Below are 19,001 nucleotides of genomic sequence, written 5' to 3'. Positions count from 1 at the left end.
AACGCTGACCCTAATCTAATAAGTGAAAGAATAAATTATGTTTTTCAAAAAAAAAAAGAAAGAATAAATTATGATTAGAAAATAAAAACTATGTACGAAATATATTTACGAAATTAAAACCCAAATAAAAGGAGACTTTGATGAAGGGTGAAGTTTAGTTAAAACATTCAAAATTGTAATATTTTGGTTGTAATCCAATCAAGTGTACACTCTTGCATATATATATATATATATATATATATATATATATTATAAAAGTAAGGGATTTACTCAATGAGGCTTTTATATATATATATATATATATATATATATATAAAAGTTTAATTTTTTTAACTAACGATTACTAAATTCACATCTAAAAATAATTATAATATTTAATTTAAAATTTTTATCATTTAGAATTATTAGTTAAAAATTATGAAATAAATATTTTTAAAAATAATTCTAATTTAAAAGAAGTTGTGATAATTATATATTTAAAAATAATTAAAATTAAAATTATAAATATTAGTTAAAAAGGTTGTGCTAATTTTAAAATAAAATTATTACTTGAATATAACTCTAAGCATAAAATATAGGAAAAAATAAGTTAACATATATTTTTATATTAAGTTAATATAGGATAAATTAATTTTATTAACTTTGTTAACGTGATATGCACGTGAATTGTCACGTAGATGACATGTTAATATTTAATTAATTTTAAAATTTTTAAAATTTTTTAATAACTTTTATATTTTTAAATAATTTTAATAATTTTTAAATTTTAAAAATAATTTTTAAAATTTTAAAATATTAATTAAATGATTGTGTGTCATCTATATGTATGCCATATCAGCAAAGTTAAAAAAATTAACTTCATTTATTTGAGATAATTTAATAAAAAAATAAAAGTTTAAGGATTAAAAAAAGAAATAAATTATTATGCCTTTAAAATAAGTAATTTATTTTGACTATTGAAATATTGCCAAGTAATCGGACCTAGGTGTAGTGTTGATAGTATACATGTTGAATTATCCAAAATAAGAGTAGTAAAGAAACATTGATGGACCTAAATTCACAGTAATCTCTGTTTTTATATAGTAATATTAGCAACCACATTAATTGTACCGATTAAAATCGTTAGTTAACAACTTTAGTTGGCTTGTTGCTATCAATATTGAAAATGCTAATGGCTGAGCACTTAACTTTGATGAAAAGCAAAGTAGTCAATGAAGCAAAAAATGATGATTGTCCACAATCTACACAATCATCTCTACTTCACCATTTCCCTAACTGTGCCAATAAACCCAAATCAGTTTCTTTAATTACCAAATGATCACAGTGCTTTTGGTTTAGCATTGCTATAAAATCAGTATTGAAATGAAATGAAGTGAGTTGTGAGCAAAAATGCATAAGTGCAGCCTATTTTGTAGCAGCTTTAAAGAGAAGAGGTTAACACATGGTGTAATAGTTGGATGCTTGCTTGCGGCTTTCACTATTTCAATAGTTTTCAAGTCTTATTTCTGCACTCAACTATCTGTCTGTAAGTTCAACTTTTCTTTATATTTTACCAAACACTAGGCCTTTTCAATCAATTAACATCAAACTCATGTTCATTGTTTGGTTTGAGGGAAATCTGCTCCTTTACTGGGTGAAGTTATTGAAGTATCGTCCTTTGAGACATTGATCCAAACTTTAAACAATAGAAATATTGTTTTTAGGGTGTTTACGCTCCATTTTAGCCCCAAGTTTATCTTTCTACTGTCAAGGAAAATCTAAAAAGGTTCATGAAATTTAGGCAAAAAAGTCTAAGTCCACTAAAGAAATGTTTATCATTTTAAAGGGTCTTAGTGGATTCGAACCCCAACAAGGCCAAAATGATTAAACATTTCATTGGTGCATCTAGGCCCTCCCACCTAAATTTTGTAAAATTTTTGGGCTTTCCCCGGAGCAAAAAGACAAAACCTAAAGATAAAATCAAGTATAGACATTTCGAGAAGAATACCTCTACTTCTCGAGATTCGGGTCAAGGTCTCAAGAAAAGAACACTTCAAAAACTTCTCCTAGGGAGCGGATTCCCCCCTCAATAGTTTTGTAGCTATTGTATTGCTTACTTTTTCCTTGCATGATGCAGTGCATATACAATCACAATCATCCATGGATGCTGCTGAAAATCAATTTATGATGTTTAAGGATGCCGGCCTTTTGCAGGAACTAGGTACGCCCGAAACTCTATTACTAACTTCAGGGCATGTATGACTTTTTTTTTTCATTTGAACTTCGATTTTGAAGTTGAAGAGAGCACATCTGCCAAGTCAATATTCAATGCATGCGATTGCGAACCAATATCGAATTACTGCGAAATCAACGGGGACGTTGCAGTTCAGGGGAATTCCTCCACTATATCTATGGTTTCATTACGAACAGGCATTCCTGCAGGGGAGATTTCTTGGACGGTTAAGCCTTATGTACGAAAAGAAAATGCAGCAGCCATGGATCTTGTTAAAAGCTGGGCCGTAACTTCAATGGAGTTCCTTCACTGTGACCTTATTCAAACTGTTCCAGCCATCCTTTTCTCCCTTGGAGGATTTTCAGGGAACCATTTCCATGATTTCAGTGACTTGGTCATTCCACTATACATAACGTCTAGGCAGTTCAATGGAGAAGTACAATTTGTTGTGACAGATAACAGGCATTGGTGGATCAGTAAGTTCCGAGGAATACTCGGAAACTTATCTCGATACGACATTGTCGAAATCGATCAAGAAAGGAAAACACATTGCTACCCAAGTATGATTGTTGGCCTTAAATATCACCATGAACTTGGTATTGATCAATCAAAGTCCCAACTATCAATGAAAGATTTCAGGCAATTCTTGAGAAGAACCTACTCATTGAAGAGGGCAAAAGCAATCAAGATAGGAGATGATGCCCGTAAAAGGCCTCGACTGTTGATCATAACTCGAAGAAAATCTCGATCGTTCACAAATATCGACAAAATAACGAGAATGGCAAGTAGCTTGGGGTATAATGTAGTTACAATGGAGCCTAATATTTCAACCAGCTTAGGGAGTGTAGCTGAAACAGTGAATTCTTGTGATGTATTGATGGGAATCCATGGAGCTGGGCTAACGAACATGGTGTTCCTTCCTGATAATGCCATTGTAATCCAAATAGTTCCTTTAGGATCTATTGATGAGCTGGCTAAACAAGACTTTGAACAACCTGCCATGGATATGGAGTTAAGGTACTTGGAGTATAAAATAAAGGCAAAGGAGAGCTCACTTATAAGTAAATATAAGGCGGATCATTTGATCATTAAAGACCCTTTATCAGTTCATAAACAGGGGTGGGATGCAGTAAGGTCAATATATTTGGATAAACAGAATGTGAAGCTTGATGTCAAGAGGTTTAGACCAACATTGTTGAAAGCACTTCAGTTGCTTCATCAGTAGACCATATTTGTATTCTCGATGTTATTTCATGTGCTAATAGTTCTCTAACTGAATAGGCCAAATGATTAGAAGATGTTATTATTGGGAGTGGGGAGTCTAGTTGTACCTTTAAGAAAACTAAATTAGTCTTTTAAATTTATTTTAGTTTTTTTTTTTTTTTTATGAAAGAGTATGTGTTCTACTTGTGCAATCAAAATTTTATTGATTAAGCTTATAATTTTTTTATACATACGATACCTACGTCTAGTTATATTTCATTTTTAAGTCTTAGAAAAAAAACTTAATTGTGATTTTTAGCTTTAATAATAGTATCGATGTCAACTAAATTAATATTCAATAAAAACTAAATTATAATCAACATATAATTAGAAGTAATTCAAAGCGAAGATGAGAGGGATTTTATAAGATTCATGAGAATTTAATATCATACAGAACTTTTTGCGAATAGGCTAATAATTGTTGGATATTTGATGAACAAAGAAGTGAAACAAAAGGAAAAAAAAAAGACGAGAAAATCAGCTTGTGATCAACTGGTTTATTACTTAAAAAAACTGATACAAAGTTTATATGAACAAGTGAGCTTTAATAAGCTTAAGAAAAATAATAAAATAATTACAACTTGACTAATCTTGGAACTTGATTAATTCAACTTGCTTCTTCATTGGCTAATATCAGTCTAATTAGCAATCACAAACATCTTATAAAGAATTATCATTGTTTTAGTGCAAGTTGGCAACTTGCAAAATAAAGGCTTGCATGTATAAGCTCGACTAACATAGCTCGCACTTTTGGAGACTTCGTAGTTTTGATGAGCCCGCGATTTGGTGAGCTCACAGATGTGGGGAGCTCGCACACTTGACGAGCTCACAGTCTTGAGTGAGCTCGTAGTTTTGTAGAGCTTGCACATTTGTTATGCTCGCAGTCTTATGATCAGGGTTTGCCAGTGCATGGATGGTCACTTCGCAACACTCCTCCTTGGCCTCCATGTTGTGAAACCCAATATCATAACGCAACTTTCAAACTTCATCTTCCCAAGAGGTTTTGTTAAAATGTCAGCCAACTGATCTTGCGAACTGGAGTGAACTAAAGTGATACTTGATTTTGAAGTCTTTCGTTCTTTCATGGAACACTGGATTTTTTGCAATTGCAACAACAGATTGATTATTGCACTTAATCTCTATTGCTTCTTCTTGTTTTAAATTCAAATCATTCAGTAGTTTCCTTAACCAGATAGCTTGATTTACAATAGTTATGGCTGCAACATACTCAGCTTTAGTAGTTGACTGTGCCATTGTTTCTTGCTTCTTTGAGCTCTAACAGAACACACTCCATCCTAGAGTGAAGAAATAACTTGAGGTACTCATCATATCCGCAGTAGACCCAGTCCAATCACTGTCTGAATGCCCAAGTAGTTTGACCTTTTCAATATTCACAAACTTCACTCCATGGCTTAGAGTTCCTCTTATGTATCGCAGAACCCTTTTTTGTTGTTCTGTAATGGTTCGCATTGCAGCAATGCATGTACCTTGACAATAGGCTTACAATGAACATTATGTCAAGTCTGGATGCAATCAAGTAAAGCAGGCATCCAACCAAGCTTCTATAGCTTGTTTCATCAACCCTTTCAACATCTTCATTGTTAGTGAACTTCTCACCTTGTGCGATAGGGGTGCTCATTGTTTTACAATTCTCCATGCTATATCTTCTTAGGATTTTCATCGTGAACCCCTTTTGGTTTATGAAAATTGTATCGCGAGCTTGATTCACCTCTAGACAGAGGAAGTATGTCATTTCACCTAAGTCTGACATTTCAAACTTCTGTTGCATCCGTTCCTTGAATTCAATCACCAGTTTGCTGTTGATGCCAATCACAAGTAAATCATCAACATATAATGAACTAATGAGAATTATTTCATTACCAGTTTTCTTCACATATAAAATGGGTTCGCTAATGCTTCTTTTCAAAACCTATCTCTGTTAGATGATTGTCGATTCTTTCATACCACACCCTTGGTGCTTGCTTTAAGCCATGCAGTACTTTGTTCGGTTTATACACATTGGCTTCGTACCCAGGTATTGCGAGCCCTTGAGGTTGCTCGACATAAATTTCTTCCTTTAGAAAGCCATTTAGAAAGGCTAAATTTACATTCATTTGATGTATCCTTTAACCCTTTTGAATTGCAAGAGCTAGTAGCAGCCTTACGGTGTCTAACCTCGCAACAGGGGCAAAGGTTTCAGTGAAATCCACTCTATATTGTTGACTAAACCCCTTCGCAACCAACCTAGCTTTATATCTGTTAACTGATCCATTAGGGTTCATATTGGTTTTAAACACCCATTTAACTCTGATCACTTTCTTGCAAGTTGGTCTATCTACCAACTCTCATATTTCATTTTTGTTTAACATAGTGGTTTTATCTTTCATGGCACATCGCAGTTCAACTTCTTGGGAAACTTCTTCAAAGGTAACTGGTTCCAGATTCACCAAATTACACCTTTGATAGACATTGGTGATCAATTTGGTCCCTCGTACTGGATGGTCATCAACTGCATAATCTTTAGTTTGATCTCCAATGTGTTGTTGATTAATTTTAGTCCCCCTTCTTCGCACATCTCCTCCTCTGTTGCATTCCACTTCCAGTTTCTCCCTTCATCAAATTTCACACATCTATTTATAATCATCTTCTTGAAGAAAGGGTTATAAATTTTATAACATTTCTTAACATTAGAATATCCAACAAAAATTCATGGCTGCAATTTTTTGTCCAGGTTGTTTTTTTTTTCTCTTAGAACATGAACAAAATAAATACAACCAAACACTCTTAATTGTGAGACAAAGGGTTTAAAACCATACCAGGCTTTGAATGGTGTTTTCCCTTCAATACCTTTGGTTGACGATCTATTTAGCAAGTAAACAACTATGTTTACTATTTCTACCCAAAAGTCATTTGGTAGTTCACTTTCAAACATGTAGCGAGCCATATTCATCACTATTCTATCTTTTCTTTAACTACTCCATTTTGTTGTGGAGTATACACATTGCTTAACTGATGATGAACACCAGCCTCTTCGTAGAATCTTTGAAAATTTTCTAAAGTGTATTCTGCCCCATTATTAGACCTTATCATTTTGAGCTTGAAACCATTTTGATTTCCAACCATGGATTTAAACTTGAAGAAGACTTCAACCACCTCGAACTTCTTCTTCATGAAGTACACCTAACAAAATCTTGTACAGTCATCATTAAACAATACAAAATACCTACTTTCATTTGGTGAACTAGTTTCATGGGTTAAAAAATGTCAGTATGTACTAAGTGCAACTTTTCATGGGCTCACCATGCTCTGTTAGCAGAAAATGGAAGCCTTGCATGTTTCCCAAGCTAGCACACTTCAGATGCATCTTCATGATCAATCATACTCGATAAATTTTCAACCAAGTTGTTCTTGGAAATTTGGCTTAAAGATCTGTAATCAACATGTCCTATTCTTCTGTGTCATAATTTGGTTTCATCCAGCAAGCTGGTATATGTTATAGAGGTTTCCAAGTTCCAGTTGATAGAAAAACTTTTATCTGCCATCTTTAGTGATATGAGCTCACATCGACTTGGATCAAGGATTAAGCATTTGTTGTCCTTAAAGACCATAAAATATTTTTTTCTCAAGCAACTGACCTACACTTAGTAGATTTTGATCTATGTCAAGAACTAAAAGAACATATGTGACAAGTTTAGTACCTGATGAGGTTTTAATCAAAACATCTCCCTTTCCTACTATTTCGATGTACTAGCCATTTCCAACTTTCACTTTAGAGTGGAACCTTTTGTCAATGCTCTTGAAGATGCTCACACATGCAGTCATGTGACTTGTACAACTACTGTCAACAAGCCAGTTCTCACTTTCTTTGTTAGAGAGTTCTCATGGTGCTGCGAACTGGGCTTCGCATGAGGGTTCATAAAATTTCACAAACTGGGCTCCGTAGGAGGCTACGAACATAAATTCTTCTTAACTTGCTTCAGCAGTTTGTGCTGGAGTGTTTTGTTGTTGTGCGTGCCCTTTATTCTTGCACACTTTTTCTTCATGGCCAAACTGTTTGCAATTTCTGCATTGGGCATTAGGCTTGAACCAACAAAATTTCTCAAGGTGACCCAACTTCTTGCATTACGAGCACGATTCATATTTTTTCTTTCCACCATTTTTCTTTGACCTTTCCTTCTTACCTGACCAGTTCTATTTTTCCTTTTTTGATTTGAGAAGCTCGAAGCTTCTTTGTTCTTGGCTTGAAAAGCTTCCTCAACGTGCCCTTTTTCTTTGCTCGCGCTTATTTGTTCTTGAGCATACAAAGTATTGATTAGTTCAAAGAGTGAGATGGTTGATAGGTCTCACGAATCCTCCAGTGAATATATCTTTGATTCATGTCTCAGAGGGAGTGAGGTAATCATCTTTTCAACTACTCCATTGTATGAAAACTGGTCCCTTAGCAATCTAATCTGGTTTACTGCTTCTATGATTTGATCTGAATGTTACTTTATATTCCCAACTTCCTTCATTTTAAGGTTTTCAAAATCTCATCTGAGATTTATCAACTACTGCTACCTCGTCTTCTGTGAACCTTGGAACTCTTCCTTGAGCATATCCTGAGCTTGTTTAGGAGTTTCACAAACCATAGTTCTTGTGAAGATTGCATATGAAACGCCATTTTGCAAGTAAGACATTGCCTTGTGCTTTTTTGCACATTCCTCACTATGTTGTCTCATTTGAGGAAGTTTAGGATTTTGTTTCAAAACTAATGGTTTTATTTCATTATTCACTATTTCCCAAAGGTCAAAGGATTGAAGATAAGTTTTCATTTTTACTACCCAAATATGGTAGTTTTCACATGTAAAAATGGAGGTGAAGGTGGAGATTGATGAAGACATTTTTATGGAAACAGGTCCTTAAAGATAAGTGGCTCTAGATACCAATTGTTGGATATTTGATGAAAAAAGAAGTGAAATAGAAGCAAAAAAATAAAAAAAAAATAGAGAAAATCAACTTGTGATTAACTGGTTCATTACTTAAAAAAACTAATACAAAGTTTATATGAACAAGTAAGCTTTAATAAGCTAAGAAAAATAATAAAATAATTACAAATTGGCTAATCTTGGAACTTGATTAATTCAACTTGCTTCTTCATTGGCTGATAAGTCTAATCAGCAACCACAAACATCTTATAAAAAAGTATCATTGTTTTAATGCAACGGTAACTTGTAGAGTAGCTCGCATGTATAAGCTCACCTAACATAGCTTGCACTTTTGGAGACTTCATAGCTTTGATGAGCTCGTAAGTTTGGTGAGCTCGCAGATGTGAGGAGCTAGCACACTTGGCAAGCCTACAGTCTAGTAGAGCTTGCACATTTGTTGTGCTCAGAGTCTTACGATCAGGGTTATTCAATGCATGGATGGTCACTTCGCAACACTCCTCATTGGCCTCTATATTGTGAACCCCAATATCATAATGCAGCTTTTCAAACTTCATCTTCCCAAGAGATTTTGTTAGAATGTTAGCCAACTGATCTTGCAAGCTGCAGAACCAAAGTTACTTCCTTGGCTTTTTCCACTTCTCTCATAAAGTGATACTTGATTTTGAAGTGTTTTGTTTTTCTATAGAACATTGGATTTTTTACAATTGCAATAGCAGATTGATTATCGCACTTAATCTTTGTTGCTTCTTCTTGTTTTAAATTCAAATCATTCAGTAGTTTCCTTAACCAGATAACTTGATTTACAACAATTGTGACTTCAACATACTCAGCTTTAGCAGTTGACTGTGCAACATACTAAGTAATTATAACTTAATAAAATTTAATTTAAAATTAATTTTATATAGATTATATAACATGATATAAATTTAAAGCATTTGTCACTCTCTAAATTCCCTTGTAAAATGTATAAAGACAGTGTACGAAATAATTCTAAAAAAGGAAAAAAAAAACATTGAAACACGTTATTGTGGGGTTGTTAATATTAGTTTCATAACATCTCAAACTGGGCTCCTTCATAAACAGAGCTGAGTAGAACAGCATAATGAATTTGTTGATTATCTGTCTCCTTATCTGGCCCATTACAGTTAATATGTGGACTCAAATTGTTTAGTAAGCTCGGTCTACTATAACCCAAATCGCCTGAACTGGGCTCAAATCATCATTTGGATTGCATTCTTCCATAAAATGAGATTGCGACCGTTTGTGATTAAAATCCCCTTAATTTTATGCCATAAGAAAATACTCATCTGAATTTAAGATGAGTGATACAATCCAATTAAATCGAATGAAGTTAAATTTTTTTGAGTTAATATATTTTATTTTAAAATTTTTCTAAATTCATTCAAATATATTTGTTCAAATTAAATTTAAAAGAAAAATAAAATTATCTTATTAAACTCTTGTTGACAATATTTGAAAACTCTTTTAAAACAAATTCAAACAAAATAAAAGAAAAAAACAAGATAGTATGATAATTTAATTTGATAACTTACTTATTTAAAGAGGAAAATTTATCAATTTTTAAAAATATTATAACTTAGTATTTTTATATATTTTAAAGATTTTTATAATTTTTATTTTAATTATATATATTTTATAAAAATTTGGAAAAATATTTTATATATTTTTTATTTTAGAAGATTATTTTATTTTTAAATTTTTTTAGAGTGATCAATTTGTATATTTTTAAAATTATCAGTAACTCAAGAGATATTTATATCAATTTGTTATTTAAATTATTTAAATTGTAAAATTTAACTCAACTCAAACTCGAAAAATTAAAATATTTACTTAAAATTATTTTTAAAAATAAATACATTTACTTAACTCGAATTTTGAATTTTAAAAATCGAGTAAAACCCTTCGAATGCTAACGTGATTAATCAATCGCATAATAAGGTCTTGGGCGAAGGAGTGTCTGTAGCGGAAATGTTGGTGCGAATGACAATTTCCTAAAACTTTTGCCAGGCTGCTCAATAGGCTAAGGACAATGGATGTGCAGCCAACTTTTATAATATTTTATCAACAAAATATTTTGTATATTATTAAGGATTGATAAGTAATAGTAAAATATTAAAAATATATATTTTAAAAAAAGATAAATTATTTTTTAAATATTATTTGTGAAATAAAGAAATATTATCAAAATATTAAATACTAGAGTAATCTATAAAAATAGTCACTTTTGTTTGTCTCATGTTACATTTTAGTCACTTATGCTTGAAATATTATTTTTTAGTCACCTATGTTATTATTTTGTTACGAAGTGGTCACCCTACCATTAAGTTCCGTTATCTCCCTAACGGTAATCCTATATGGCAATCAAACTAGATTTTAAGTTCCAACTTGGATTTCTAAATGGAATGAAAATAGATTTTTAATTAAATAAATTTAATTAATTAAAATTTTTAAACCCTAAACTTTAACTAAAAAACTATTCATCTCCTCTCTCTTTTTAATTTTTCTTTCGTCTCTTCTGTTTTTAGCTTTTTTTTTTAGTTTACTGGAAAAATTATTATCGAGATCAAAATAGTTGAAATCAAATTGACTGTTTCATAAAGATAGATTCAATGAAGGGTCTAGATATGTCTTCTTTGCATTCCTCTATCTCTTTTATTCAATACGGAAAAACAAAAGATTGAATTTTTTATTGTTTAATGAAAACTCTAAATTAAAATTCTTGATATTTTCTTCGACTTTTTGAAATTGTTTGTGAACATGTATTTTATTTTGCGTTGGTAGACATCCCAAAGAAGAACGCAAAGAATACATATCTGGACCCTCCATTGAATTCATCTTTATGAAGCAGTCAATTTTGATCTTGATAATAGTTTTTCCAATAAAATGAAAAAAAAAACTAAAAACAGAAGAGACGGAAGAAAAAAAAAAGAGAGAGGAAAGGAATAGTTTTTTAGTTAAGGTTTAAGGTTTAAATTTTTTAATTAATTAAATTTATTTAATTAAAAATCTATTTTCTAACCATTTGGAAATCTAATTTGACACTTAAAATTTAGTTGGACTGCTACGTAGAATTACCGTTAAAGAGATAACGGAACTTAACGGTAGAGTGATCACTTCGTAACAAAATAATAACAAAAGTGACTAAAACGTAACATTTCAAACATAAATGACTAAAATGTAACTGAGGCAAATAAAAATGACTATTTTTTATAAATTACCTTAAATACTAACGCAAAGTAATTATAATTAAAAAAATCAAAATTGAGATTCCAAGTGTCGGCAACTACCTTACAATTTTGCATTTGCTAACCAACGCTGATCAAAACCTTTAGCGTTATATATAATCAAATCCATAAAATCAAAATATTTAGTTACATTTAAATTTATATTCTTTTGATTATTGCAATAATAACTATGTAGGGATGAGCAAAATTTGATTCGGTTTGATAAATTTGATAAAAAAATTTAAATTTTGAATTAGATAGTTCGAGTTATTTTAATTATTCGGATCAACTCAAATAAAAAATTAATTTTTTTGTTTAACTTGAATATGAATTACACAATTTGAGTTATCCGAAAATTCGAATAAGAAAAGTCAAAACCACGTCGTTTTAATAAATATTTACCTATTAAGTTAAAAGGCAAAATCACTATATTGTTTATATAGTTAAGTAATCTTGTACTTCGTCTATTAGTTAAATAATCGGTTCATGTAAATGCAACATTGAGTATAAATAATAGGATTCACTAACTCAACTCAATTTGACTCAAAATTTTTTGACTCGATTCGATTCGATTTGAAAATTTTTTAAATTGAGTATGGTTAGTAAAATAGGATTCGTTAACTCGATTAACTCAAAAAAAATTTTCTCGATTCAATTCGTCTCGATCAAATACTCATCCTATATGAATTAAGACTTAATTAACAACTTTAATCATTATTAATATATTTTTATGTTAAAAAAACATATATTTTCACATTTATAGGTGGTAGATAATTTTTTTGTTGTTTTTAGTTATAGCGTGGAGAAAAAAAAAACCTTACTATTTGAATAATGCTAAAACTGAATTATCGTCCATATTATAAGTACAACTACTACCACCCTTAACCCTAATTTCAAATCAAGTTTACTTAATTTTGTTGTGAATGACACATCATTTCTTTCAACCTTTCCTTTTAAACAAACCGGAAGTTATTTGGTGGAACTGGGTAAATTACAGCTAAGGTCATAAGTTCCACATTTTAGTCATTAAACTATTATGAAGTTTTTATTTAAGTCCCTAGGCTGTTAAGATTGTTGTTGCATAGCCTTCTCTATTCGCATTGCTTGCACCAATTAAAAGCTCTCATTCTTTTTCTCTTCTACAATTTAATTTTTTTTCATGAAACAATTTTAAATGTCACATATATGTAAACTAAAATTCAAATAGCTTTTTTTCTCGATCTCCAACAGTAACAGTCAGATCGACTTGAATCTAACGTATATTATTTTACTCGTCATTGGTATTGATCCACTGTACCAATTGTCGAATCTTCTCTTGGAGCTCGCTAGCTGAACTATTTTTTTTTAAAAAAAACTTTAATCATCTAGTGATTTAAATAAAAAATTTTCAAATAGTTCAAAAACTTAAATGAAAATTTTTGAATAATTTAACGACTATTTGTAATTTTAATATTGAGTATCCAAAACGTAAATTTATTAATAATTTAATGACCTTAAATGTAATTTCTTCATGAAAATTTTAGTCGGCTACTTCATGTCTAAATGATTCCTCACGAGGTTTCAAAATTTAGCGACTACTATAAATAAATAAATAAATAAATAAATAAATATTTTAGGAAAATTAATTCATACACTGTTAATCAAATTTTTAAAATTTTACGTATAAATTAAAAATTTAACAAGTGTATTATAAAGTGTAATAAAATTTTTTAAAAATAGTTATATAAAAATAAATACTTATCACAACTTTAATCTATTCATGAAGTTTAAAAACTACCCTCACAGTTACTTTATAAAATGATATAATATAATGGTAGGAGACGAAGTGAAAAGAGAAAAATGATGATAGGATCAAAAAAAAAAAAAATGAAGAATATGTGTTGGAATTATGGAGATATGTGTAAATCCAAGGGTGGTTGTATTAATTATTGTAAAAACAATCCCTTAACAGCTCCTGATTAAATGGAACACACGTATGAGTCTTCAAAAGCAGACAGCATGCATCTGACGATGACTAAGGAGAATAAGATTGTTGACATGTCTTACTCTACACAAGAAGCACCCTGTCTCTCCTAACTTCGTTTCCTTTGAATGAATTTATGCAAGAAATACTATAAATTCCCACACTTATCATATGCTACTCAATTCAACATATAAACATCAATATTAATATTTTTGGAACAATATTAAAACATTTAATTCTCACGTAAACATATTAATATTTAAATATTTGATTATTTTTGTCTTGATAAGGGGGTACTGGGTAGTTAATTAAATTAATGTTAATTCAATATTTTAAAATCAATTTACTTATGATTCAGTTGAAAATGTATTTAATTAAATTAATGTTATAAGTTAAAAAGCATTAACATAGTCAATAAAATTACTAAAAACTTAAATTAAACAATATGGTTAAAGTCAAATATGATTTATTATTATTATTTAAAGCTAATCACAATGCATTTCTAAAAAGTCATCCACTTTTCTGAACAAATTGCTTTTACTTTTGTTTTTCCCCATCAAATATTTCGAATCCATATATTATTTAGTGAAATAATTAAAACAAAATCAATAAATTTTAGAATATAGATAATTCACAAAGTTATCTTTCTTTTCTTTTAAAAGAATAGGAGAAAAGGATTATATATATTTATAAATTAACCTAAGGTACTTAGTAGCAAAATCATAAAAATTTTGTTAGGGCTACGAAATTAAATTATAATTTTTATGATAGTAAAATATAAATTTATCATTTTAATAGTCTATATCTTTATTATTTTTAAAAGATTAAATCAAATTTTTACCATTTTTAAGAGGGCCAAAGTACAATTTTACCTTTACTAATTTAAATTTTTAAAAATATTAAAATGACTAAATAGAAAATTATCTATTTTAGGGGGGATCGGGGTCTTTGCCAGTCCCCCCTAACTATGCCCCTGAAGGTAGTGTTTGGTAAGCCCTTAATAATTGGATTTGGGTGTAATTATTTGTAATTACTTAGGGGTAATATGTTTGGATAACTATTGTAATTGGTGGGTCTTGCTGAATTAGATGTAATTGGAGTATCTCAATTATACTTACCAATTCTTAGGAGATGTGAGAATTAAAGTAATTACGCTGGTAATTAGACCCAAATTCAATTTTAAAAAATTATTATCTATACAAGTTTAAGGTGCTTATTTGTCAAAAAAGCTTTTAAGAAAATACAAAAAAAAAAAAAACCAAATCAATTAAGCCTTTGTATTAAAATCGAACCCAATAAAGCCCCTACTGTTAACTAAAATAATCATTTAAGCCTCTCCGTTAACTGTTTCCATCATTGACCATGTTGACTGTTAAAATAAATTGACGGACCAATCAGATGATAACACATGGTAGCTTCTGGTTCAATCTAATATTTTTCCATAAAATGATTAAAAATCATAAAAAGAAATTTTGCCAAATAAAAAAACTAAATATTAAAAATATTAAAAATATTAAAATTCATATAAACTTGTTAAAATTATAAAAATTATTATAAAAAATTTAAAAGCTTATAAAATTAATAAAACTTATTTCAAATTTTAAAAATGTATTAAAATTTTTAAATATTATAAAAAATTAAAATATTAAAATTGATATAAACTTATAAAATTATAAAAATCATAAAAATTAAAATGGATTGATTAGCCCAAAATTGACAAGAGTCCCTATCTAAGAAAGCTATTAGCCTGATTTACCTAGGAACTTGGCGGTTGAACTTATTTTTTATTTTTTTAATATTCTTATCAAACCAAAATTTCGTTATCCAACTATTAACATTTATTACAATGAAATATTCTAACCAAGTTTTTTAGAACCGAATCAGTGGTCGAATCACTCAGACCACCGGTTTGCCAGTTTTACTAATCCATCCACTTCAATTAAATAAAACATAAAAAAAAAGGGTTCAACCATCCCAAGTCTATCAGTTTAATGGCTTTCTGCGAACTGATACACTTGTTGATTTCGTCTAATTGGTGTGACTAATCGATCCGATCTAGCTCAAGTTTTTATGATTGTTTTATAATTTTTATAAGTTTATATCAATTTTAATAATTTTTATACTTTTTATGTGTTTTTATAAAATTTAATACATTTTTAATAAAATTTTAAATATTAAATTTATAGTTTTTTTATAATTTATTAGATTTTGTTATATTTTTATAATATTTATAACATTTCATAGTATTTATAAGTTCATATAAATTTTCATATCTTTTAATATTTAATAACATTCATATTTTTGATTATTTTTATATTTTTATGGTTTTTAATCATTTTATGGATAAATATTAAATTAAACTAGAAATAGCCATGTGTCACTATCTAATTGGTCCATCAATTTATTTAATGGTCAACGTAGTTAATGACAAAAACCATTAACAGGAAGGGCTTAATTGTTTATTTTAGTTAATGATAGAGGCTTAATTGATTTTTTACATTTTCTTAAAGGCTTTTCGACATATAAGCCTTTTAAGTTATAAACTTTTATATTATAAGTATGCGAATGAGTGTTTTAGAATGTTATAACCAATTATTTATTATATATAAATCCTAAAAATTATATTATAAGAATAATTTATGTTCTTCAAAAAATTATATGTATTTTATAAAGTTATAATAAAATATATATTATTTGAGTCCTAATTTTTAAAAAGTTTGGACCAAAAGTTTACTATAAAATAAAATTTATATATTACAAAATGTTATAATATATTTATTTATAAAATTTATGGCCAATAAATATAAGCATAACTTATTTACGTGTTAATGCTATATATTATAAAAACAATATGTTTATTCATAAAAAAAAAGTGTTATAGATTTTTAATCATAACTTATTTGTAAAAAGAAATAGCTTTCTAAAATTATGACAAAAATTATATTGTTTATAAAAAGTGTTATGAAAGTTATTCGACATTTTATAATTTTTTGTAAAGGTTATATATTATAAATTTTATATTTATTTTACTTAATTTACATATTATAAAAAGAGTTATAACCTAGCATACTTCTTTCTCCAAATTAAGTTTATATAAGTTTTATTATTAAAACTACAAACTATTTGTGCCATGAACCAAAATATTAAATTGTAGATGTTAATTATGCAAATAGAAAAAGTTTTTTGCATCGTATCGTAGGGTATAATATCATTTAAGAGAATAGAGCTAGACACAAATACTAGAGATGGCTCATGAATAGACCTGTTCATGGGTTGGGCCACTCGTCTAAGCCCGAAGGCTTGCCCGAAAAGTGGGAGGGTTTGGGCAAAAATATAGGCTCGAAAAATGGGCTTGGACAAAAAAATAAGGCCTATTTTCTAAACGAGTCGGGCCTCGGGCAAGATTATTTTAGCCTAGGCTTGACTCAGCTCGAATTTAACTAAAATTTTTTTCTACTACTGTTTAATTGTAACATTCATTATCCACCCCAATCACCGGGTCTGAGCTACAGAATGCTACACTAGTTACTGAAGCAACCACAATTAAATAAATATCCAATTCATGTCAATATACATTTAAATGCAAACAAGATACATATATGATATAATATACAATCAATTCGGGGACTTATATGGGATTAAGAATACTCCTATACTAGTCCACACTCGAATTAGGACTAAATTATAAAGTTTTTCAAATTTCCTAAACTGATATTGCGACTTCGTCATTTCCTCGACACGATTTGTCCATCTCAATATGACACGCTGAGACGAGAGTCTTTGAGATGACAATGTTGCGACATCAAAAGCCTAAAGTTGCAATGTTGCCCCTATTTTTGGCAAAATACACATTTGATACCAAATTCTATGAATTCCAACCCATTTTCCAAGTATTTGAAAACATTATATAAGAATAAAGCCATTAAACCACACTAATGACAACAAATTCAAGCACATAACTATCTAAATCAACCATTCACTATGATACAATCCAATCATTCAAAATTTAAACATATTCAATTTTCAAATCAATTATCCCTGTTTAAAACACTTCGATCACTAACTCGTATTCTCAATATGCAATTTAAGCACTAAGTAATTTACTAAGCTTAATATAAACTAATCAAATTAATCACCAAGCCATGTAACATACTTAACATCCAATTCACCATTTCTAAATCATTAACCAATCTATCTATTTCAAATGGTTCAATTTCAAATCTTAGCATACCATCCACTCATGAGTAAGATCATTTTCTTAGCATCAATTTAACTAAAATATGCCTCATTAGGTTATGTACCATGTTAAGCATTTAAAATCAATCATCACCTTATTACCATATAACTATCAACTCCAAATTGATTATTCATACCTCAGAGGACTCTTATATACATGCCACAAAGTCTAGATTCAAAATGATCATGTAACTATTAGAAAATGCGACGGAAAATAAATTTAGGGAAAAACTAGAGTTTTAATGTTTTTTCCAAACCAAGATCTTGGTTGTGATATCTAAAGTAATAAACAATTAATCAAAATTGTACATTTGCAATTCGTCTAGGATGAGCGTTTTGACCGAGTAGTCTTCTCCGCTATCCTTAAGAGTGTGGGCTCGCTTCGAATCAGAAAATTTTTCGCCAAAATTACCAATAGAGTAATTTTGCAATTTCTCTAAACTTTTGGGTCAAGTTTTAAATCAGAAAAGTATCTCTAGAAATTTTCTAGAGTGTCAGTAATTTTTCTAGAATAATCTCTTTAGAGAATTTTCTTTCTAAAATTTTATCTTAAATTTAAGTGTCGGTAAATAATGACCCAAGGCTCTCTTTATATAGGGAGAGCTTAAAGAGTTCAACTATGATTAAACTTAATCACTTTAATATTAAATATTATATTAATTTAATATTAAATCTTATTAAAATAATAAAATATTTATCTACAATATAAACATTAAATTAAATATAATATTAAGATAATCGCTTTAATATTAAATTAATAAAATACTATTAAGATAAGTATTAAATTAAATTTAATATTAAACTATTAAAATAATATTATTTTTGGAATAATTAATTTGAAATCAAATTCTCTGATAGAGTCCTAATAGGAGTGTAGCTCTTCCACTGCTTAACCATCGACGACCAACGGCTGCTGGCCATCAGGATGCTGCCGTCGCAGCCACCGGCATTGTCATGTCTGGTGGCGCAGGTGCGACACCGTTACAACACCATGAGTCGGTTCGGCTGCTTCTGGTTCGGTCCGGGTCAATGACAACTCGACCGGTTTGCTTTAGCCACTGGTTGGATCGTCTACCCGGATTCACATATTAGGTCCGATTCACCAAGTTTTTGGATATTGGTCTCGATTTTGGGCTCTTGGGCCTAATTTACGATCT

The 19,001-nt window shown here is 29.6% G+C and overlaps 1 protein-coding gene across 1 annotated transcript; it reads left to right on the top strand.

The window, feature by feature from the left end:
* The first annotated feature begins 1,182 nt into the window (after positions 1 to 1,182).
* Positions 1,183 to 3,654, top strand: LOC108454868 (alpha-1,3-arabinosyltransferase XAT2-like). The gene is made up of 3 exons (XM_017753471.2): positions 1,183 to 1,525; positions 2,117 to 2,200; positions 2,275 to 3,654. Exons 1-3 carry the CDS (start codon positions 1,390 to 1,392, stop codon positions 3,435 to 3,437), a joined length of 1,383 nt encoding a protein of 460 aa, XP_017608960.1. The 5' UTR covers positions 1,183 to 1,389; the 3' UTR covers positions 3,438 to 3,654.
* Positions 3,655 to 19,001: the final 15,347 nt, after the last annotated feature.

Source organism: Gossypium arboreum, chromosome 9 (assembly GCF_025698485.1).
Source record: "Gossypium arboreum isolate Shixiya-1 chromosome 9, ASM2569848v2, whole genome shotgun sequence".
Classification (NCBI taxonomy): Eukaryota; Viridiplantae; Streptophyta; class Magnoliopsida; order Malvales; family Malvaceae; genus Gossypium; species Gossypium arboreum.
Note: the sequence above shows the minus strand (reverse complement) of the source record. Positions and strands in the feature narration are given on the sequence as shown.